This window comes from Pollicipes pollicipes, unplaced genomic scaffold (assembly GCF_011947565.3).
Source record: "Pollicipes pollicipes isolate AB1234 unplaced genomic scaffold, Ppol_2.1 Scaffold_6138;HRSCAF=7277_pilon_pilon_pilon, whole genome shotgun sequence".
NCBI classification, from domain to species: Eukaryota; Metazoa; Arthropoda; class Thecostraca; order Pollicipedomorpha; family Pollicipedidae; genus Pollicipes; species Pollicipes pollicipes.
The window spans coordinates 8,300,668-8,324,575 of NW_023596818.1; the positions used below are offsets into that span (position 1 = coordinate 8,300,668).

At 61.8% G+C, this 23,908-nt stretch overlaps 1 protein-coding gene across 1 annotated transcript in view; it reads left to right on the forward strand.

The window, feature by feature from the left end:
• Positions 1-1,988: 1,988 nt before the first annotated feature.
• The window catches only part of LOC119106455 (phosphatase and actin regulator 4), a gene marked incomplete at its 3' end in the record, with an annotated part of 53,034 nt that continues 31,114 nt past the window's right edge, over positions 1,989-23,908 (forward strand). Inside the window, exon 1 of the mRNA XM_037230101.1 lies at positions 1,989-2,451. Coding sequence (XP_037085996.1) covers positions 2,253-2,451 — 199 coding nt within the window. The remainder of the gene's footprint in view (positions 2,452-23,908) is intronic.

Genomic DNA, 23,908 nt, shown 5'->3' on the forward strand with positions numbered 1-23,908 from the left:
CCGCCGCTGAAGGCTCGCTGCCATCAGATTAGCCGGGGCCGGGCGAGGCCGCCGCCGCCGTTGCAGGCGTGCCACTCACGTCGCGCCGCGTGTCCAGCTGCCGGCGACAGTTCAGGCAGGTCGTAATGGGAAGACTGCGGGTTCGCGGAAACGTGGACTACGCCCGGACCACGCGCCCTGCCGCCGGCTGTCAAAGCAGGAAGCGCGGTTTCAAGTGTTGCAAAGCTGCACATGTCGCAGCTCTGCGACACTCCGAAGCCGTGGCGCCGTGTTGTCGCAGGGGCACACCGGCTGCCCAGAGCGCCGCCAGACCTTGACGGGCCTCCTGTCAATGGTCATCGGATGGCCGACCGAGCCGTGCCGTAGAAAATTGAGTCCGTTTCCGAGCCTTATGGCCTTGATTGGGGTTGGTGGGGTTGGGGGGCGGGGGGAGGGGCGAGATCCGGGCCCACTGGCCGTGGTCCGATCGACAGATGCTCCGATTGGCTCGCGCCCGCCAGGGGCGGATGCAGGGACCGACGCTGGCAGACACCTCCGCCCATGTGCACTCTACTGTCAAGTGCAGTGTGTAGCGTAAGTGCGCAAGTATAGCTCCAAAAAGGGAGCAGTGGTTCAAGTGCAGCATTGCACATGTAGCGCCGTTTGGATCAGAGCTGAACCTTGCGACAGACCTATCGCTCAGTGGAGCAACTCTCACCTGGCAGCGTTGGGCGCAATACAGCTGATAGCGTTATTTGCGCGAGGCTCATATCCACATCGCTGTTCATAGGCCTTTTTTTGACACATGCGATCATTATTGCGGGGCCGCTGCGGCGCACAAAGGCCTGCATCCAGCACACCGCACCAAGGGCGACGCCCGCCGCGTTATGCTGCATTGGATCAGCATGCTGTGGCAGGCGGGAGATGCCATTCTCTGCATCCCCGGATGTATCAAAGATGAGACGACGGGGCTTCTCGGTGGAATCGGCGTCTCGGCACGCGTCCGCTTTCTTCGTGAGAGACCTTCGATATGGAACGGGGTGCGTCGTTATGATCGGTTCGGATTCATTGGGCTGCTTTGAATACATGACCGATTATAATGCCGTGTTGCGATACGGCCTGCCCGATCTCAGTTCTGCGCCGCGTTTCGTGCACGTCGGCTCTTTGTTGGCCGACCTCAGCGCAGCGCAGCGGTGGAGCCACCAGAGATCCACTGTGCCTCGCGGCGCGTTCACCCGTGCCCGGCGTTTACCAGTGAGCTGTCGTTTGGGGCGGTGACCTCGGCTGAATGCAGGGCGCAGCTACCATCCCGGCCGTGAGTCAGGGCGCCGGCCTGAGGCTGTCCTCCGTTCGCCGCGCCCGGTGGTGGCCGTGCTGCCGTCGGCCTGACCGCTCAGCGAGAGCTGCCGCGTGGCCGCGGGCCGGGCCGGAGCTCACTCCGGGCCGGCTCTGGTGCGCCGCGCCCGCGGCGACACGGCGCCGGCGCCGGCAGCGGGCCCTGTTTCGGCCGCGCAAGAGCCGCGGGCGACGGAGCGGCGCCAGTCTCGCTGTCCGGCGCCGTCGGCCGGCCCCGCCCGGCCATCACAGCCGGCCGTGCAGCGCCGGCGGCCGCCGCGCGCCGCCGTGCAGCCGCGCTGCAGCCGGCGCGCATCGCGGCAGTAATCGTCGCGCGACCTTGGCGCCGCGGCCCGCGCCTCGGAGCAGGGCGCCGGCGCGGGCGCGAGGGTCAGCCGACGCAAACACAGCCGGCGACGGCCCGCGCCGCCCGCGGCCGCCAAGCCCGCGTCGCGCCGCCGCCCGCCGCGCCGCCGCCGCCGACCGGTGGCGCCACGCGCTCGCAGCGGCGGCCGTCGCGCGCTGCGGCCGCTGCGTACGCGGCGCGGCCGGCGGCGGCGGCCCGCGGCGCATTCCAGCCGGCCGGCGCGGCGGCCGCCGCCAGGTAACGCTGGGGCCGGGCCCGGCCGTCCGCGGCTCGGCCGCCAGTTTGAACACAACGGCAGCGGGGGCAGGTGAGCGCCGCCCGGCCGGCAGCGGAGCGGGCCGCGCGCGCGCTGGTGCTGACGCTGTGAGCGGGGGCGCAATGCGTGCCGCGGTGCAGTAGCGGGGCTGTGCAGGACGGAGGGGCGCGCGCTGTGTCGGTGCTGCGGAGCCGCCGGTCGAGCGTCGCCGTGCTGCGGTAGAGCAGCGAGTGGGAAAGAGAGAGAGAGAGGGAGGGGAGAGCGCACGCACGGGCGGCGCGCCCCAGTGCGTGAGCGGCGCGGCGCGCCGCTGCCATGGCCGTCCAGGTGAACAGTGTGTACTACACGTCACCGCGGACGCGACCCGAGCGGGCCAGCAGCGTCGACCAGCTGGACTTCCAGCAGCGGCGCCAGATGATTGCGTCCTCGCTCTCGTTCAGCGACCTGATCTCGGGTCACAAGGTCGTCGCCGCCGTGTCGCAGAGCAAGCCGGCGGACGGCGCCAAACGCGAAGGTGGGTGGGGTGCTGTGGCGGCTGAGGTGCGATTGCTGACGGCAGGATCAGCTACCGCCGCTCGGGCTCGCCGTGTTCTCCCGCCCCCCCCCCCCCCCCTGATGTGTTGTGATGTGTTGTGTGGGAGGCTTCGGACGGGATGGGATGGGATGGGACACGGGACGGGAAGGGATGGGACGGGACGCGTTGGCCGCCCGCTCGCAGTCGCCGGCCGCTCCCGCCCGGCGCCGTGCGATCAGTCCCACGATGCGGTCGTTCCGGCGGCGCAGACCGCCAGCCGCTGATGACAGACCTACCCCAACCGGCGGCGCGGCGGTCGGGGAGCATCTGCGGCTGTCGTGGAGTGGTGGGCCGCTCACTCAGGCCTGGAACGGGCCAGGTTAGACAGCGGTCGTCGCCAGTGACGCGAGCCGGTTTCCCGAACGGGCGCTCCGGCCGGTGGTGTCCGGTGGTGCCGGTGGTGTCCGCCCAGGTGGCGCCGGTGGTGTCCGGTGGTGCCGGTGGTGTCCGCTCAGGCCGTTATGGATCGGCAGCGCCGGTTCCGATCATCTGCCGGCAGTGGGCGGCGATGGTGCGTGTCCGACCGTCGGCTAGACGACCGCACCGGTACCGGGGACACGGACTGTCGGATTGAGGCGCTGTTGTCGCGGACACCGGTGCTCGCCACACTGGAGGTAGCGGTGGCCGCACCAACACCGCTGCGACGCGCTCGCACACCGATGCCGATCGAACGGAGGCGTGAGCTGTTTGTACGGACACCGGTGCTGGCTGCTTGGAACTGCTTGGAGCTGCTTGCCTGTCACTCTCTGAGGCGCTTATGCTTATTAAACGGACACGGATATACGGTTTGTATCTCCCAAATCGACGGAGCTTGCCCGCCCCCTGAGCTCCAGTTTGGCGCCCCACGAGGATTGACTCGAACTACCCTGACGTCAAGATCCAGCTAACGCTATTGCCGGTACCGGCCCTTGATGACGTCCTGCGCGGCGATCTCAGACCCCGAGCTCTGCGAATCCCCGCGGTCGAAACGGAAGGGCAAATGGATGGCACGGTTATTTGACCGCGGCTGCGGAAGCGATGTGTCACGGTGCTAGTGCTTGATTTCGTTTGATCCTGGAGCCTACGGCGGGCCACGCCCGTGCGCTGTGCGCGGCCCGGCGCCGCGTCAAAAATAGGTCCGGCGCCGGCGTGGCGGGTGATTGCAGCGCCTTTGTACTGCTCTTCGGTGACTTTGTGGGTTCCGCATGGTCAGACCCGTAGGCGTACTTGGTATTCAGTCGGAGACGGAGCCTTCGTCCGAGGCTACCAACTTCGCGGCAAGTCCCGGCTGAGCGTGCAAAGTGGACGGGATCCGAGGGCGGCGAAGCGAGCCGGACGCGTTTTGGTCACTGGCTCGCGTACGCCGTCAATTTTTACCTGAAAGGATCGTTTCTGACTACGGATGCCCATCCCCGGAGTCTCCTTCGCCCTTGGATTCACATGCACCCGCCCGGTGCCGGCCGTGCCTCTGATCGGCCCGCTCCCGCACACGACGGCCCTGCCAGCCGGCTGGCCCGCTCCCACCTCACATCCGCTCCCACCTCCCGCTTCTCACGGCGGACTCGGCTGGCTCACAGCCCGCTGCCCCCCCCCCCCTCCCCCCGCCGTCTGGCGTCCCCAGCCGCTGTCGGCCGCTGGCCTTGCCTGCCTGGTGTCGGCGGTGTTTCCGCCCCGGCTGGCTGGCAGCTCTCCTTGGGTACGGGTCCTCCGTCATACGTGACTGGCGGCGCGACCCCGGACTCGGCTCAGTTTCGTACGCTCGACGTCCGCGCCGAGCCGGTCAGGACAAGCGCTATGCCAAGCACACGCCGCGGACGAAGTTTGAACCACCAGCGCCGGCGAAGCATGCGCAGACTGCATTTGGCGGCAGCCTAGAATGTTGGTATTCCGCGGTGGATGTTGTCGTTGAGTGCTTTAATGCGTGGGGCTTCTCAGCACCAGGCTTAGCGAGCGGAGCGCCGGCTATTACGGCGAAGTTTGCTGGGGCTCTCACGGATTGTGCGTTAGGTGTCGAAGAGCGCCGATGCGTACGTCACAACCACGGCACCTATTCGCGCGGCGGCGAGCGGAAAAAGGGTCGAAGTTGAGTGCTCTGTCGTTGGCCAGTGCAGCTCTTTCCTGGCCGCGTTTATAGGCTCTCTGTACATCCGGACACGGAAATGAAATGCCATTCGTCACGCCGTGCTCGGGGCGCAAGGGCGTGTATCGGTGCCGGGGCGTTCCGGCCCTCCGGCTGCTGTGGCCGTCCGGTTACTGAAACCACTGGGAAGTCGCTGCGGCTGAGCAGTTCGTCCAGAAAAACTGGAGTGTTCCGAAACAGAGACAATGGACCATTCGGACGCGTTTGATGGCCACGGGGAGTGCGGCCGGTCTCGCGCAGGTGCCTCTCGTGACCCGTTTATGAGTGCCGGTGCTCGCCGCGCCAGCTTGCGGCGAGGGAAGAAGCGAGGGCGTGGCCGCGTGGGCACCGGCGAGAGAGACCGCGTCCCCGGGAATGGAATGTTGAACGCGAAATCTCCAGCGCCGGCCACGACGCGTCCGGTGTCGCAGTTATGCGATATGCACCGTTCACCCGGATACCGGCTGCAGCTCTCCACGACGACCCTGAATGCAGCCTCCCCGCGCGTGGCAATGCTTCTCGGGGTGGGGACAGACTGAGCCTCGAGCTGGCAATGGCGGCGCAGCCGGCGATGGCAGCCGAGCAGGACCGCCCGCCCCGCAGGGGGTGCTCCGCAGCAGATCAGGAACGGCCTGAGACGCGTGAAGTGTGCACGGAGGGCATCCGGGTCTTCCTGGTCGGGCCACTGGTTCTAGACGAACTGGCCGACAGCCGCCCACCGTTTTTTGCCCTGCTCTTCGCGGCCCCGTCCGTCCTTCCGCGCACCGTCCGTGTTCCGGGGCGGCGGCGCGGCTCGGCTTTGGTTGCGCGCTCGGTCGGCTGTTTTACGGCCGTCCTTCAGGCTCGTCTGTGGGCTGGCCTCGTGAAGCCGGCCAGGACTGCCTCTCATGGTCTGATGGCGGGGTATTCGGCCGGTTACTGCCCCATTCTCTCACCGGGGGACCTGCCGGCCGCTGGGCCCGGTATGCAGCGTTGGCATGCGTCCCGGAGTCAAACGGCAATGTAAATGCATTGCGCGATGCCGAAAAACGAGTCGTCCGACTGCATTTGTGCAGTGTGCATACATGCGCGCGATTCAAACCGCACGGCCGTCGCCGTCGAGTACGGTTATATGCAAATCGTCCCCGGATCTGGCAGGCGAAGCTCCGAAGCGGCGCAGTACAGGCTGGCTGTCTGCTGAGATGGCCATCGACGGCCGAGGCGCCGACCTGGCCGCGGCGGCCGCCCTCAGCGGGCCGGCGCGACAGCGCGGCGCGCCCGGCGTCTCGTGACCCGATGGCGGGTCGTCTGGGGTGATGTCGTGACGTCCGTCGTATGTGGTGGAGACTGCGGGGATGTCGGAACATCTGCCGTGGTTTCAAGACGTCTGCAGTGGTATCGGGACATCTGCCGTGATTTGGGTTGATTTGCGGTGATGTCGAAATGTCTGCGAGGATGTCGGAGCGTCTGTGGTGATGTCGGGACACCTGTCGGGCTGCGGGATGCTGTGACGTCACCGTTCACCAGCAGCGTCGCGGCGCTATCAGCAGTCTCGTTCGCAACATCGCGGCTTTCATTCGGAACGTCACCGAATCTGGGGCGTCACGCAGCCGGCTGTGACGCGGGCGTGACGTGAGCCCCGGCCACGTGTGGGCGCGGCCCGACTCGTGACTCACGGTGGCAGGGCGGCCGGCTGGCCAGCGCAGATGCGCGGCCTGGGCCGCCGCCCCCGCGCGGCTCGCTCGACGGCCGCCTGGCCGGCGCCGGCCACACGGTCGGCCCCGGACGCTCGGGCTAATTGCTCGGCATTAGCGGCGAACGAGCGCGACGGAAACCCCGACTTCTGTCGCGCCGCCGCGCGCTGGCTCAGAGATTGCGTCGCTCTCGCGTCCCGCCCCGAGCTCTTTCTCCCCGCGCTCTGGTTGGTTGGCTCTACCGCCACGCCACAGACGTCACGCACAACTGAGGGTTGTATTTCGGATAGGGATCCAAGTGAAACGTTTCTGACACTAGCCTGCCGTCTGACCTGACCTCGTTTAGTTTGACCTTGTCTAGCGTGACCTTGGTTAGCCCGGCCTTGTTTAGTTTGACCTTGTCTAGCCTGATCTTGCATAGCCTGACCGTGTCTAATCCGACCTTGTTTAACCTGATCGTGTTTAGCCTGACCTTGTCTCGTCTAACCTTGTCCAGTCTGACCTTGTCTACTCTGACCTTGCCTCCTCTGACCTTGTTTAACCTGACCGTGTCCACCCTGACCTTGTCTAATCTGACCTTGTCACGAGCATGTGGCTGAGCCTCAGGGCCCCACTCCATACCCATAAGCGCGGACCACTCTCACTGCCCTGCCCTGGGCTTCCCGGCGGAAAGGCGATCCGGCCGGGAAATAAATAGGCCGGCAGTTCGGCCCGGTGTCTGGTGTGTCAGCTATTGCCAACCAGCCCAAGTGGAATGCGAACTGGTCACGCGGCGGGCCTGGACGGGCCGGTGCTGCCGGTGCTGCCGGCTGACCGGGCGCGTATTGGCTGCCTCTTGGTGGGTGCGGTAGTCAACGCCCTTATAAAGCACGCGGCTGGCTGATTGTGATCCGGGTGTTTGCCCTCTTGTTTGTGTTCAAGCGTTTAATGGTTCAAGGATGCCTTACCGTTCCCGCTACCGCCATGCCTCGCAGATCTCCAGCGAATTTTCTGAGCAAATACGAGCTGTTCCGTCAGCTTTGGCTGCCGCTTGTAGGTTTTCGTGCTGCTCAGAACCTTTTCTACATGCATACTTAACGTCGTGAAAATTTGTCCGGCTTCTAACCGGGGATCGGTGCATATGGGTGTGTCTGAATTTGGTTTGGGTACGCTTTTTTATTTATGCCAACTACATGAAATTGCCAACTCGCTATCTTTGTGTCATATATTTTATTTGTATTGTGCTTGATTGCGGATTTTGGTCTTCGATTCGGATCAGATAGCCATCTCGTCCACCCACGTCGAATCTTCCGCCGATTCCTTGTTTCCTATCTGACGTTCTTTCCATCCTTAAGTGCTTAGGTGTGCCCGTTTGGTTGTTTGTCTTACCGCTCTTGGAATCTGCCGGTTTGTTGGCATGTTTCCCGTCCCGTTAGGTTTTTTCTCCTCTCAAGTGTATTTCCCTTCCTCCAATCAAACAAATCCCTCTCCTCGTCCGACTTTCTGTCAACCAATCTGCCATTCAATCGTTTAATTGGTCAATTTTTCAGTTAGTGCTTTTGTTGATCCGTGTGTTCCTAGTGTCCACACGTTTGTGAATTATTTTTTTCCGTCTGTTCCTCGTCATTCGTCCATCCGTCCATTCATCGATCCGTCCGTCCACCGGCGCGCATATGCCTGCCGGTCGGTCCGTCGGTCGGCGGGGTCGGCGGCGCAGACGGCGGCCAGCACTATTATCAGCGCGGTATGCGTTAATCTTGCCGCGCTGAAGATAGCCGGGCGGGCGGGCGGCCCCCGGCTGTCCGTCCGACAGTCGGCCGGCCGCCCGCCGCCGGACGGGCAGCGCCGCGCCGCCCTACCTGCCGCGCTCGCGACGGCCGCCGCTGACCGGGACCGCCGCCGGACCGCCCGGAGAGCGATCAGTGATCGCCCGGTGAATGCCCGGTGATGGTCAGTGACCGCTCGGTGGCGGCCAGTGACAGCCCCGTGACCGATCAGTGACCGATCAGTGACCGCCTGTCGACAGTGGCCGGGCAGCCAGTTACTTGCCCGGACCGCGGCCTGGTGGCGATTTGGCGACGGTCGTCGGAGGTCATTTAGTGAGCATATGCCGCATCGGACGGGTGAGCCGGTGACCATTTGTGAACTCAAGTGACAGTGGCCACAGGTGGCTGGCGGATCTGTGTTCGCTCGGTGAATCGCAGGCCATCGGTCCGACTGCCCAGTGGCCACCAATGCATCTGTGAGGACGAGGCAGAGCTCGGTTAGGCCATTGCAGTGGGTGCGTGTCTAGTGAGGTCTACCCCCGGAGGAATCTGTTGCGTGGCCACCTGACCTGACAGTGACAGCCAGGGAAAGCCAACGCCCATTCAGTGGTAGTTTATTTCGACGCGAATCGCTTTCTGGCCTAAGTGCTGCTGGGCCGACTCAGCCGCGTCAAATTGAGGCGGATGCGAGTGACTCTACGCAAAATGTGTCTGTAGTTGGGCTCCAGCTAGTGTTGCGAACAGCGCAGGTGGAACACGGGTGTTCGCGCGCCCCCACGTTTTCAAGTGAGGACGAGCTACCCCAAGCATCATGAATGAAACATCTACCTCAATTAACGGTGAGACCTGGACGTTGTGTTCTACTGAACTGATGGCAACTGATGTGCTGTTGCCGTCCTCCATGAAAAACAAATGTACGCTTCGTGAACACTGCTGTGGCGCATGGCCAGCGTTCGTTTGGTCAGCGCCGGGAGCGGGCGAGGAGGCAGGGTCATGACTTGCGTCTCTGAGCGCCGGCCTCACAATTCCCGGCGGCACAAAGGTCAGCGGTCCGCACCAGGCTGCCTCAAGAGGTCGCGCTGTCCGGGCGCCGTATCGCCGCCCAGATCAGCAGTCGGCCGCCGCATGGGGGCGGTCCGCTTTTGAGAAGCCGTTGTCAGGCGGCGGCGCCGGGTCAAAGGTGCCGTTTGTTGTCTCAGAGGTGCACGCGGCGGGCCTTTGGTCCGGCAGGGACTCGGGAAGGGGCAGTCCGCTGGCGGCCGGCGCTCTACGCGGGCAGGTGCTGCCCGGCGGCGCGCAGGTGACGTCGTGACCTTCAGCGTCGCCGTTATCTGAACAGGCGGGTGTCCTGCGGCCGCCGCCAGGCGCGGACGGCCGCCGACTGGCGGTCGTCCCCGGCTCACATGGCCAACAGGCGTGCTAGTCCTCCCACACCTCCCACTCCACTCCTACTCCCACTCCCACTCCCACTCCCACTCCCACTCCCACTCCCACTCCCGCTCCCCACTCGGTGTTACCAAAAGCGGGTCGGTCGGATTTAACGTGTACATCGAACGTAATATGTGAGTAAGTGATGGCCCGTAAATATGACGTAGCTTTGGAGCAAATCGCGCCGAAATTCGAACGCAGGATTTGTTGAGCCGTTTAAGTTAATTGTGATAGCACCAAACATCTGCTGAAGAATTTATTGCTTGAGCCGAGCGAACGACCGTGATCCGCGACTGGCATTCCTGTCCGCGCGAGACTTTCTCACGTCGTGCCCTTGACCCCGGACGGTCCGTCGCGCGGTCGTCAGACGGGTCGGCCGGGAGCAGACTGTGTCCCGCCGGAGAACGCCGGTCGGAGTGTGGCCTTGACCCGGCCGGCCAGAGGTCAGCTGGCGGCGGCTGTGCAGACGGCTGACAGTGCGTCTGAGCTGTCCATCTGCGCCGCCAGAGCTGGCCGCATGGCTGAGCTGCCCAGCTATGCCGCCAGAGCTGGCCACGTGGCTGAGCTGTTCATCTGTGGTGCCAGAGCTGGCCGCATGGCTGAGCTGCCCAGCTGTGTTGCCAGAGCTGGCCGTGCGTCTGAGCTGTCCAGCTGTGCTGCCAGAGCTGGCCACGCGGCTGAGCTGCCCAGCTGTGCTGCCAGAGCTGGCCGCCAGCTGTGCTAACAGAGCTGGCCACTCGGCTGAACTACCCAGCTGTGCCGCCAGAGCTGGCCGCGTGGCTGAGCTGCCCAGTTGTGCTGCCAGAGCTGCCCGCATGGCTACTGGCAACAGCAATGTATGTCCCCCCTGTCGGTTAGAGGCCGGGGGTGAGAGCCGCGACAGTGCCGGGAGCTGCGAGACTGTGGGAAGCCGAGCGCAGATCTTCGGAGATGAGAGCTCTGTCTGGGATGAGGAAAATGAAGGCGGACAATGGGGCGTTTCCTTGTGTCTGTGGTTTATCTCATTAGCGGCGTCACGTGATCTCTCCCTTGCTTCCGCTCGTCTGCCTGCGGGCAGGAGCTCAACTGTCCATTCGCCGTCGCTTTGTTACAATTTTGCCAGTGAGCCTGACCGTAGTGCCGTCATATTCCTCCTCATGCAGAGCTTTGGACTAAATGTAAGCTCCCTTATTACATTTCCGGCTGGGGTTGAGCAGGGCTCTCCGCCTAGAAACGGTCGCGCTGACTTAACCAGTTCGCGGCCCATCTCGATGCTGTTTAGCAGTCGCGGCGCCGGTCCCGCCGCCGCCCCGTCCACCCGCCCGGCCGTCCTTCGGGCCATCTGTCCCGCCCCGATGGCTCGCTTCTCGGCGCGGCCGCGCGCGCCGCCGTCCCGACCCCCGGAAGTGACGTCGGCGCCGCTTTACCCGCCGCCCGGCGCCGCTGGGATCGCAGGGGTCACGTCCACGGCCCGCGGCCGACCGCCGCGGGCGGCGCAGCGGCGCGCTCGCGGCGGACGTGCGCAGCGCTGTCGGGCGGGCGCGACGTGCGTGCGACGTGGCGCTTTGTGAGCCGCGGGCTCCTGACTTTGAACCGTTCGGGCTTTGAGGTCGGTTTTTGCTGTCGGCATTGCTTCTCGGTTCAGGAACGGGCGTCGCCACCCCGTGACCTGCCGATGCGGGACGTCGGTCCGCTGGCATGGGCGTCCGCAGAGATGTGATGGTGGGTGCCGCAGCCAGGCGCGGGAGCGTGGCTATGATGGGGAAAAGGTAGTCACAGGCTGCATGTGCCTTCCTTCTCAACCTTTTTCATGTCTACCTGGAAAAAAGATGGCTCCGAGAAAAGCATGCCTTATATCATACCTGTCATGTAAACGTGGGACTATGTGCCCATGATTACCGAGCGCCCACGCCCGGAGGAGGTGGTCAGGCAGACACATCCATGGATGGGTCTGCCTGACCTGCGGCTGGGCCCTGCCGGTAGCGCCCGGTCAGCGCTGGTGGCCGTTCGTCACTGAGTCCAGCCCGCCCCCGCCGCGCGCGCGGCTTGGTACGCTGGTCCGGGCCGCCCTCTCGCCGCGGAAGAGCCGCCTCTGAGCTGAAGAGAGCCACTTGGACCGGTGACGAAGCGGCGGCTGGCGGTTTTTTCGGCGGCGCCGTGCGTGGTCGGACGGGCCGGCCGGGCCGAAGCGGCGCTGACGCGTCGCTCGCCGTCTCGCCGGCCGACGGGAGGCCAGACGGACAGCGGGCCGCTGGCGGCCGGCCAGCGCCGCCGCCGGCGCCGCGGTGAGCTGTCTCGACAGCGGCCCAGCCGCTCCTGTCGTGACGTCGGGGCGGCGGTGTCGCGGGTGGAGCCGGGCACGGGCCGCCTCCGTTCACTCCGACACGGATTCGCGCTTGGTTCCGCTTCGGTGAAACCGTCTCAGACTTTGACTCACAGCGCGCCGGTTTTACACCGGGTGATTCTGCGCAGCACGGCGCGATTTTCAATCGACGTCAGTTACGACTCAAGGAGGTTTTGCGCAATACCGGAATCGATTTCGATGGAGTCTGTTGTGATGACAGCAGTTTTGCGGAAAATTTTCTTGTTCATCCTAAAAATGTTCGCAGACAATTTAGCTCAGAATAGCGGCACGTCTTGTGTTTCCCAGGGAATGCCCAGGAAATGCCCGGGGCATTTAAGAGCTCTGCCAAAATATACATTGTTCCTTGTTAACCCGACGAAACACTTTGTTGATTCCGTCGTGGGATCCGACTCCACCGGGAATCGAACTCAAGCCAGCAGCGTCAGCCGTTGGTTGAGTCCGTCAATCGTTGCTTGGGTCTCCCGTGCGGCAGGCCCTCCCAGCCAGTGGCTGGTATATGCGCCTAAAATTCATCTGCGATGGACTTGACTTTCGGCTGGGATGAAAGTTTTCACCTTTGTATAAACTTCTGGTGGAGCTGGGGAGATTGGTCAGTGGGATATCGACGCAATATGTCCACGGCAAGCCTGAAACGCCTTCTTTCTTGGTAGTAAAGACAATAATTTATGAAGTTATCTCGTTGTATGTGTCTTTCAACAATAACATCGTCAACGCACTTCAGTTATGTTTTATGCATTATGGAATGGCGACCGTTGTGAATCATTCGCTGCAAAAGATCCGTGATGCTGCCCCGTTTGAAGATGAAATTGAATTAGGACCCGTTATACCAGTTTGGCGTGCCTTCAGGCATCTTGCTCGAAAGGTGAGACGTGTCTCGCCTGGCTTCTTTTCGCGCGTCCCTTTGTCACGGCGCGAGGTCTCGGAGAATTTCTGTTCTTCGTGGCATAATTCTTTGTCTGTAGTTTTACGGTTATTTATGTGAGTGTTCTCATTTCCCCCGTGCCTTGTCAACGCGCCTTTCTGTGTGTGCTCGTGGACGTCATTTCCGTGAAGCTTCCGGTGACTTCCGGCTTCGCTGTGGAAAGCTTCCTCTCCCTTTGTGACGCCTTCTATGCCTGTCTGCCCTGCACAGATGCTAGGACGGGCTGTATTTGCTCCGTCGCCTGTGGGCTGTCTCTCCTCTGTCCTCGCGCCCTTTTCCTCTCTCTCCGGCTGTATTTTCTGATATGTTGCGACTGGCAAGAGTGCCGCGAATACGACGCACCAACTTCTGTTCACGGTCTGATCACGGTCTCGCAGATCTTATTTGCTCAGTCACAAACAAGAACCATATAACATTTGTCTGTTGTCGTCCTCTACATTCCCCGATTGCACGGACCTTACTTTGAACCCACCGTGATTCGTTCGGTTAGTATTTCCATACTGAATCCATATTCTGCTAAAACAAAATTCGCCGGGGATCAAAATACACCTGATGTAGACCGGACAGGCACATCGCCGTGCGGGACGAGGGGGGGGGGGGAAGGGAGTGTCTGCCATCGGACGGCCGAGGATCAAAATACACCTGATGTAGACCGGACAGGCACATCGCCGTAGGCGGGCGGGGGGGGGGGGGGGGTCTCTGCCACCGGACCGCCGAGTCTGGCACGTGCTGGCCGCGGTGCCGGGCTGCGCCGACCTTTTGGCGGCCCGCTTGGCCGCGGGTCTGCGTGCGCGTATGGCCGTGTTGACGGGGCGGACGCCGGCGGGGCATGCCGAGCCTTGCCAGCGCGGCCGACCGCCGCCGGGAATGCGGGCGCGCGACGGCCGGGACTATTTCGGACAGGCGTCGGCCGGGCCGAGCTTGACGTGGCGGACGAGACGCGGAGGGGATGCGAGGGAGGTGGCCGGCAGGCTGTTCGGCTGGTTCTGGTGGGCTTTCACTTTCACAGTTTCACTAGCGGGGATGTAGAGTAGCTATGGAGTTGCGGCTCGGACCGGTTCTTTTAGAAACTGGTTCATACGAGAGCGAAAGTGGAGGGTTCCGTGGTGATTGGGTGGGATGAGAGAAGGTTCTATCGACGGTCGACAAACACTAATCCACTGATATCCGAACACCGATAGGACGAGGGATACCCAGGAATGCGCGGCCATGATATCCATCTCAAGCATGACAGGCGCGGTACTCAACGAGGCCAAATCTATTGTTCGTTGATAGGAGCGTCCATTTTGGATTTGTCTTCACACTCGTGTTCAAATTGACCGTCTTTCAGCCACTATGGGTGAAAGTTGCTTGTGATGTATCGATGGCACATTAGGCCGGCATTGATGGAGCTTGACTGACAGCGACTGGGTGAACCACAATGCTGAAATTCGACAAGTCGTTCGAAACGAAGCCAACGCGGGGCTCTAGGCGGCTGGCGGCAAGACCTTAAGACGTGTGGTCTATTGTGGCCTTAAACGTGTGGTCTGTGTGGCTTTAGATGTGTGGTCTGTTATCGATGAAACGTCAAAACCAGATGTATCGGGATGCTACAGATTGCGTTGCATCTTACAGCTGGAAGTAGTGATACGTCATGCTTGAACGTTCTTTTCTCAAAGTCTTGAGTGCTTGGTCTGGCGCTGGATAGGAGAGGTCTCGCTGCTGCCCGGCGCTGTGGTTGCAGCAGGGCGCCGTGTGAGAGGCTCTGGCCAGCCGCGGCCAGCACTCGCCCGGTGGCTGCCCCCCGCCCGGGCAGGAGAGGCAGCGAGGCTGCCGTCCGGCGCCGGCCGTCACGGCCCGCCGCGTCAGCCAGGCCGGACGCAGGCACGTCACCGGCGGCCGGCGCTCCGCGTCCGCCCGCCTCCGGCTCCCGCCGGCACCGTCTTGTGACGGTGCGGCCGCTGTCGCTGGTTGGCGATTGGCGATCCTGACCTGTCCGTTTCTGGACCACACGTCAGTGTCGTGCTCCCTGTAAATGTCACTGATCACGCTTGCCCTCAGCAGCCATACTCTGTTGGGGCACGAACTGCATTGTTGAGCGTGCCCCTTCCTAGCGCGGACCGCGTTGTAGAGCTGGGCTCCCAAGGTCCGGGTGGCGCCTGGTTGCCTGTGGCGTTGGTGGGCGGGCCGTGTTGTGGAGCTGGCCTCCTAAGGTCTGGGTGGTGCCTGGTTGCCTGTGGCGTTGGTGGGCGGGCTGCACTGTGAAGCTGGCCTTTCAAGGTCCGGGTGGCGCCTGGTTGCCTGTGGCGTTGGTAGGCGGTCTGCACTGTGAAGCTGGCCTTTCAAGGTCCGGGTGGCGCCTGGTTGCCTGTGGCGTCGGTGGGTGGGCCACGTTCTCGTGTACCGGGATGTGTGGAGGTCGTCAGCAGTGGCGGGCGTCTCCCTCTGATGGCAGTGGTGGGCGTCTCCCTCTGATGGCGTCAGTCTTCACAGTTGCCGGTGTTTTGCATTGTTCGCTCGTTACAACGCTCGTATAATCTTCTCGGCGGCTTGGGCCAGGGTGTAGTCGCCTCTCTCCTTTCTCGGCTTTTACGCGGATGTTGAGGGAATACGGGAGACGCACGGCAGCCCCATGTTCTCGCTGGGCCTTCTTAGGTGTTTCGTCCCAAATAAGGAGTATGAAAATTAAGTGTTCTCCGGCCAAACCCGTTCTGTGCTGGTTGTGAAGCGTTGCAAACAGCTATATGAAATGCCGTGGCAATTAAGAAGAATGGCTACCGCGAGGTCAGAGCGAAGACATAGTGGCGGTAGTTTATGGAAGGACTGAGGCGAAGTCTTGATGTCACGGATGGACTAACTGTTTGCATCATCGTCTTCGTCAGGCGTGTCAGTGTGTACACGACGCCTCGACCACTTAGCTCCCCGACCGTCGCCAGGTGTCACTGAGTCCTGAGAAGGACTGGATGGTGGTTGGCTTCTTTGCTTGTTTGCTTTGTTTGGCTTTTGGCTTGGTTACTATACCATTCAGAATAGAGACTGACTTACCTCGAGTGGAGAGCTGCGCCTACCTTATATAAGTTTGCCAAGAGCCAAAATCTGGCTCCGCTTTAGGAGCGTAGGAACGACCGAAGTGGTGGTGTCGAACACATTTCTCAAGTTGATCCTGTACATGAGTCACTGTGAGATTAAGGCTAAACTTTCGCAAAGGTGAATGGCCCTTGACCTTACCGGCCCACATGTGCCTACGCCTATGCTTTGATCACATCCGGTTTGCATCATTGATAGCAAATGAAAGTTTACTTCGCGTAGCCAAATTGCTCAGATTAGTGCTATATTACCTTGGGTCAGATTGAATCAAGGAAATTCTCATTTCCTGTTCATCATCGGCGCGTATAGACAAAAGGATGAAGGATTAAAAGTGAGGAGTGAAAAGTGCCCATCGCGCTGCGATGACTTGTTTGCAACACTCGGACCAGGATTCAGATCTGATAGCGTTGCATGCAGGGCTGGATCCAGCATGTCACCGCTTGGTAATTTCCTCGTGTTCTTCCGCCAAGGAGCAGGAAAACGCTCCGTACCCTCTGCTCGGGGGGCCAGAGGAAGGTGACGTCTCCGCTCGAGCCACGTCGCCGGTGACGGCTCGGTCCCCATGCGCCCGGCCGCGCCCGATCGACCGCTCCCGACCGGCCGCGCCCGACCGACCGCTCCCGACCGACCGCGCCCGACCGGCCGCGCCCGACCGACCGCTCCCGATCGGCCGCGCCCGACCGACCGCGCCCGACCGACCGCGCCCGACCGATCGCTCCCGACCGGCCGCGCCCGACCGACCGAGCCCGACCGACCGAGCCCGACCGACCGCGCCCGACCGACCGCTCCCGACCGGCCGCGCCCGACCGACCGCGCCCGACCGATCGCTCCCGACCGGCCGCGCCCGACCGACCGAGCCCGACCGACTGCGCCCGATCGGCCGCGCCCGACCGACCGCTCCCGACTAACCGCGCCCGACCGACCGCTCCCGACCGGCCGCCCCCGACCTACCGCTCCCGACCACTTCCCGGTCGCTCAGCCTCCCGTCGCTCGACCGCCCGGCCTCTTCGCGCTCGACCGCTCCCGACCTACCGCGCCCGGCCACGTCCGACCGCCCCGACCGCGCCCGACCGCGCCTGCTGCTTGGTCTCCCCGCGCCTGACCGCTCAGTCTCCTCGCGCCCGATCGCTCTGTCTCCCCAGCGACACAGCGACGTCGCGGCGCGCGGGACGTAAACTGGAGCGCTTACTTCCTCCCAAACTCCAATATCGTCCAATATCACCCGAGGATTAACATTCTTTCTCGGAACGGCGTGTTTCGCTCGCGCCGAGGTGCTTACACTCAGGATTTAGGGGCCGGGCGCGGGTGCTGCAGTTGGAAACGAAATTTGGTGGCCTCGGATTGCATTGGCCGGGCGGACATCTTGCGCCGCCTCTGAGCGGTCGGGCCAGCGCTGTGCGCGATCGCTCATGGTTGCGGCGTCACGCGCTCGGACCCGTTCTATTTCGGGCGGATCCCGGCCGGGCACTGTGGCGCGCTGAGTAAATTGCTAGGATTGGCGCTCTCATGAATTCGGTTATGAGCGCATGGTAAAACACGTCCAAATGTGCGGTCTGTGACGTGCATGGCGGGGTGCGGCTGCGGCCCCTCATGCAGCGAAATGGGCGCTCCTAAGCGCACTTGACAGTAGCGAGAATCTCCCAAATAGATGGTCACTCACCAGGGAGCACTTCAAACGTGCTTGGACTCGGCCGTAAGGGGCCGCAATGGTTGGCGTTTAAAGGCCCGGTCACACTGCGTGCGAGGTAATAACCGAAACGGATATGCATGGTCAAGCAGCTGAGCGATCTGTGGGAATGTGTGGGAGCGGGACTTCCTGCTCATTTGCGGAGGGAATATGCTCGTGTCTTTGTTAGTTTTGGATCTTGGATTCATGTGATATGCTGATGGACTTGAGGCGCGCTTTAGGCTGCTGAAACTGATAAAAATGCCCTTATTTCTCTTATTGCGGAGCTGCCTATTTGACCTTGTGACGTGGATTCTTGTTGGTGACCGCTAACAACCCAAACGGGCGTAGGTCAAGGTGGCGTCGTTCCTACACGTGGCAAGGGTCTGGAGCTGGGAAGCGATACGTCGGCGGGCACGCGGGAGATGAGCTGACCCCGTGTCTCCGGCCGGCCGAACTGGCCCCGTGTCTCCAGCCGGCAGAGCTGGCCCCGTGTCTCCGGCCGGCCGAGCTGGCCCCTCCGCTGACCGCAGCCGGTGTGAGGAGAAGCACGACGGGCGGCACACGGCGAAGGCTGGTGCGGTGTTGCCATGGTCCGTGGCTCGGCTGCTGCCGGACTGGGAGGCCATGGATCCCGACGGCAACACGTCCTGCTGGCGATCGGCCGGCTGTTTGCCGAGGTCTGGACGGATCAGTCGATGTCCATCAAGGGCCGATCCCGCTGCCAATTTGTTGATTGAAAGCGTCCTAAATATCCAGCTGGTCAATCTGCACTGAAATATAGCCGGGAGATGCCCATCCCTTGCGAGAACATGTTGGTCGCCGCTCTCGGCAGGCAGCTCAGCTGTCATTAACGTTATCTCAGTGGGCACCCAGCTCTCCGAACACTTTTCGGTGGCGCGATGCCACTGAGCACCAAGCAATGACGTCATTTCCTGGCGGGGCCAGGGCACCGCTGCCTGCCTCGCGCGCGCCTCTGTCGCCGGACCACGCGCCGGCCGTGCGCGTGTGACGTCACGCTCCTGGGCGTGGTCCCGGTCGTGATCGACGATTGCGTATCCGGGGCAGCCGCGCGCGCGCGCCGGCCGACTGCGGCGAAAGTTTGGCGCCGATGGGCTTTTCGGGCGCGCCAGAGCGCTAACCGCTTTTGCATGATCACGAACGAAAGCGCGGCCGATATCAGCGGAAGCTTCGCCGAATCCACTGATCGCGCGCGTCGCGGCGGCGTACTCGGAAGGGGCTGCTGAGGCCGCGGTGAATGCCATTAATCACTGATGGTTTGGGCTTAAATCCCGCGGTTGGGTCCGGGCGGAGGCACTGCTGCGGCGGTCATGTGTCTGCTATGCCCCATGCGCCAGTCCGTCATGTTGAGGTCCGTTGCACTTTACACCGAGGGCGCGCTGCATTAGTTATGCGTGCCCGCGACAGCGTGTGGGTATTACTCTCGGAAATGTCCCGCCGGGGCGCGACAAGTCCGCGAATGAGACGTGCTGTGTTGCTTGTAAAGAGTCCTGCCTCATGATTTGGCTGGAGCTGACTAGGCCTCAGCGTTGTGGAGCGACGAGCGGGATTCGTTGTGAAGGGTTTCAATTCAATCCTTTATCTTTCCTTGCGAAGAGGATAGCACTCCAGCCGTCGACCGCTCTCGGGAAGATGGTTATCACTCGTTAATACTATCCTTCTTTCATTTGAATTGCGCGCGGTAGCACGGATGAATGAAAACGTGGATGCAGTTCTGGTTTATTCGGTGTGTCTGACATTCAAGGCATCGTAAGTGAGATGTTACGTTGATGAAGCTGGTAGCTGACAGTTGTTTTTTTTCGTCATCTAAAGACTACATATCTGAGGCAGATCTCTTAGTTCCATGCCCTGTTTCCACGTGCCCAAAGGTGCTTAGGCTCGAAATACCTGCTTATAGACCTTTCACTATTTAAAATCCCCCTAATTTGCAAGGGAATTAAGATATTTGAGGTATTTGCGTCCGAGATAACACCCCTTAATATAAAATGAAACGTGTTCATCAAAATGAAACGAAAACACAACATTGGAGCATCTCTGGTCACCAGTCAAAGCGGTTGCTTTCAACAAGTGTATTGATGGGGTGACCAAAATAAGATACACATCGGCACACTTTTCAGGATAAGAAAGACGGAAGGTACGCGATGAAAACTGTTGGTAAGCCAGTACTGCGGTTCGAAAAAGGATCACTAAAACTGAAATGTTTTGCAATGTGATCCTCAGTTTAAAAATTGCAAAGCAGCCGAATGTTTCTAATGCTTGCACGCAATCATCAACACAGAACTGTGGTCCAGGTTTTGCAATGCTGTAATCCTCGAACCGACCCGTCTATTGCGTGTTACGGAACGGGATCTTCGGAAAGTCGCTCTCAATAATACTCGTGGGGTTTGACGAGGCAGTCGGCATCTCAGGCCATTTGACGTCGCTATCGCTCACGAGAATGGCTGCAGGGGACGACGGAGCTCTTGGGTGCGAGCCAGATGAACCCCGCCGCCTCCTAGCACAGTCAGCGAGCGGGTGCTCCCTCTCTCCCCACTGAGCCTCGCCGCCTCCGGGAGGCTCGTCCCGCACCACCCGCAGGCAAGCCGGGCTCACTTTTACGTCGCCATGCAACACCATGCGAAGATGGCGAGATCAATACCAGGAACGCCGGACTTTCAACGGAGCGTACGGACAGCCACCACTAAAATACAAAACAGGACATGGCAGCACAGGAAACGCACACACTGGTACCCAACACCGCCTTGTTTTGTAGAAGCTGGTAGCCGGCGTGGTGGCGCCGCAGGAGTGGCCCGGTGGGCCTCCGGGCCCGGCGGCGGGACCGCGGTCGGTTCCGCGCCGCCGTGAGCCGCCGTGCGGGCCGCGTATCGGCGCCGCGATGAGATGATGATCGAGACGTCTGCGCGGTCAGCGGGCGCCACGCCGCCAGCCGCCGCCGAATCTATTGATCGCTCTCCCGACTCTCCCGCCATATTTGTGGCATCAACCGGCAGCAGCGACCGTGAAGCCGAGCGGTGCGGCGTTTAGGGGCGCGGCCGGTTTTTGCCGGCCTGCCGTCGGTCTGGCCTCGGCGCGTCGGCGGTTGACGCGTCGCCGCGGAGGAGCTGGGTCTTGCCGGGCGACAGCCGGGTGTCACGCACGAGGAGGCGCCGCTGTCCGGCTGCCCCCACCATCCGCCGTCAGTCGGCCACTGACGCGAACGGCGTCGACACGTTCGCCTTCAGAGCCTCCTGAATGGGCAGTTATCGCTCAGCGACTGTCGCCGACTGAAGGGACTTTTTGCGCCGCGTGCGGCTCTCTGGGTCAACTGCGACACGTGACTCGCTGTGCTGGCTGCGTGGTACAACTCGCGGAGTTAACTACCGGGGCCAGCTGCCGGTCTCGAGCGCATCTGGTGGTGTTGGCTGCCGGCCACAGCTTGTGGTGTCGTCGTGAGCTTGCTCGCGGCGTGAGCGGGTCTGGGTCGCTGGTCTGCGACCGCGCCACCGACGCACGAGTCGGGCCCGGCTGGCGGCGGCCGGCCGGCAGCGTCTGAGGGTCGGCCGGCCCCCGGCGCCGCCTCCGAGCCCGGCCCGGCGTGGGAGCCGACCTCCGACCTCGGAGGAGGAGGAGGAGGAGCCCCTCGCTGCCGCTGGCCGACCCGCCTGCCGCCTGCGCGGAAATTGAGAGTGGCGCTGCCACGTCTGTGTGGTGTGAGCCGCATTGTCCTACGGCGCATTGCTGCTTCGTTTGGTCTTGCGGTTGTCTGAAAGGTGTAGCAGCGTCTCTTGCTGCTGAAGTCTGAAAGACACTGCGGTTTTTCGTGCTGCGGCTGTCTGAAAGACGCGGCATTGTCTCGTGGCGTGGTTGCCTGAAAGGCGCAGCATCCTGGGTCCGCGTCTATCTTTAGACGCAGCGGTGTCATTTGAGGCCGATCGCCGCGATGAAGCCAGGTTAATCATCGTCTACACCTGGCCGACTCCGGTAACGGTCGTTATCGAGAGCCACGTGGGAGCCGTGTACCCGTTCACTTTCCAGTCTGCAAAAGATTGTGTGGAGCCGTTCGAGCACGCTGACCGCAGCAGCGGCCTCGGGTGTGATGTAACTAACGGAGGGGGGTGGGGGCTCGCGAACACCTGCTGACGCGGTTTTGGCAAGAGCGCGGGTTGTGTCATAGTTGCTCTCGCCAGCTCGCCTACTTTTCACACGGATGCGCTCTGATGCGTGCAGAGGACGTGGGCGGCGTGACATTTCGCACAATGGTTGGTGTTCAAAGGCTCGACACACCTTGTTAGGGGTCAACCAGGAATGGACGTTTGGGTGGGCGGGAGTAGGGCGCTCTGTTACACCCCGTAGTTACCATAATTTACTGCACGGTTTGTTTGGACGTGAGCCGCGGTCTGGGCGAAGCGTCCCACTTGAGGTGTGCTGATCAACTGGCCTTGGAGCCCTCCGGCACTGGTAACCAGTACTGGAGCATGCTTTAGTAACGCCAGCGTGGGTGGGCGGCCGCATGCCCTTCGGTAGGGTGCAGGAGGTCAAGTTGACCACCGATATTTCAAAAAAACTAGAAGAGCTAGAAGCACCAAATTCACAGTGAAAAATGACGACACTGACCCTTAAAGCACGCAAACAAACCGGCCTCTACCTGGATCTGGCTCACTTTCTTCTCAAAGCTGGGGGGGAGGAGGCCTCTCCATCCTCCAACTGCATAGCAAACTGCACCCCTGTCTTTGCTATCAGCTCAGGCGCGTAGGATACCAGCCTCACACCCGAAGTCAAAGTGTGACGTTCGGTGCGGTGAACGCCTCTTCCGCGCCGAAAACGCCGCAGACGTCCCGGTGTTGTCCTGGCGGCGGTGGGTCCGTCGCCGGCGGCGCTGTCCTGGCGGCGGTGGGTCCGTCGGTGTGGCTCTTGGAGAGCGACCGACAGCGGCTGTCGGTCGCTTCCGTCGCCGCCCGTCGGGGGGGGGGGGGGGGGACAGGAGAGCGAGACGGCTCATGCGGCCGGTGCCACCGGCGCAGCGCGTGGGGTGTGGCTCGACCGGAGGCCTTGATGTCAGGTGCGGCTCTGGCGTTGATGGCCGGTCGCGTTTGGCCGCCCCGACAGCCGGTTTTGATGTTGAGTTTGTTCCGCTGCGAAGTATCGCGGCCTGCGATCTGCCGATTCTGTGCGTTCGAGCTGCCGCAGATTGCATCATTTCGTCGGTGACCTTTCTGACCCCACGCGTTTGAAGACCTGTACGTCTTCAGCGCCACAAGGATATAGCTTATCTCGTGTCTTGACAGACAGGAAAGTGCCCCTTGAAATGAAGTCGTCAGTTGTACCGGCGCGAGATTGCTGTGCGCTGGCCGGGGTGCGACCGGCGGCTGATACCGGAGAGAGCGTCTGCCCTTGACTTCTCAGCTGTCAGTGTGTTGGACGTCAGTGGTGTCGTTAGCCCGTGAATGGCTATCGCCCCATCGGTGCGCTTGTAATTCTCGCATGGCCGCCGATTCCATTGTGGCGGGGCTGGTGTTTTAGAAGTGGAGAACGGATGTCCAGGAATTCTTCCGACGCATCGGAGCTGCCCGAGCTGCCAACGCATCGAAGCTATCCGATCCTCCGACGCATTGGAACTATCCGATCTTTCGACGCATCGGAGCTATCCAATCCTCCGACGCATCGAAGCTATCCGAGCTACCGACGCATCGGAGCTATCTGAGTTACGGACGCATCGGAGCTATCCGATCCTTCGACGCATCGAAGCTACCCGACCTATCGACGCATCGGAGCTATCCGATCCTCCGACGCATCGAAGCTATCCGAGCTACCGACGCATCGGAGCTATCTGAGCTACGGACGCATCGGATCTATTTGAGCTACCGACGCATCGGAGCTGCCCACGGTTTAGAGACGGCCGGCCGTCTCTTCTGCACGACCGGCCATCGTTAACTACGGCTTCCACCGCGGCGCGGTCGCAGCCAACTGTTCAGCAACACAGACCGTTGAGAGTTTCGCGCTTTAGAAAAAGAAGAGTTTTTTTAGGAACCGTTCCCCACTGTGGGCTGCTGTCGATTCCGGTCAGTACCTGTTTGCTGAGAGGAAAACTAGGAGTATTGTACTGAGTACTGAGTACTGATAGGTACGTACCTTCGTACTAAGAGGTAAAATACGAAACAAAGCACTAGACAGATACGAGGGTTGAAAGGTTGTCAAATGTATACATATGCATACCCTAATCATACGCTTGTTGTCTTAAAGTCTTGCACAACTGGGAAATAACTTCACGGTTGGTACGAGAGGCTGCACTGGCTGGAGACAGGCGCCGCCAGATGAGCCCGCCCCAGGCCGGACGCACCCTCGGTAGTGTGCCGCCGTGTACCGCGGCCAGCGCCCCAGGCCGGACGCACCCTCGGCAGTGTGCCGCCGTGTACCGCGGCCAGCGGCTGCCGCTGCTCGGGAGGGCGAGCCCGCCT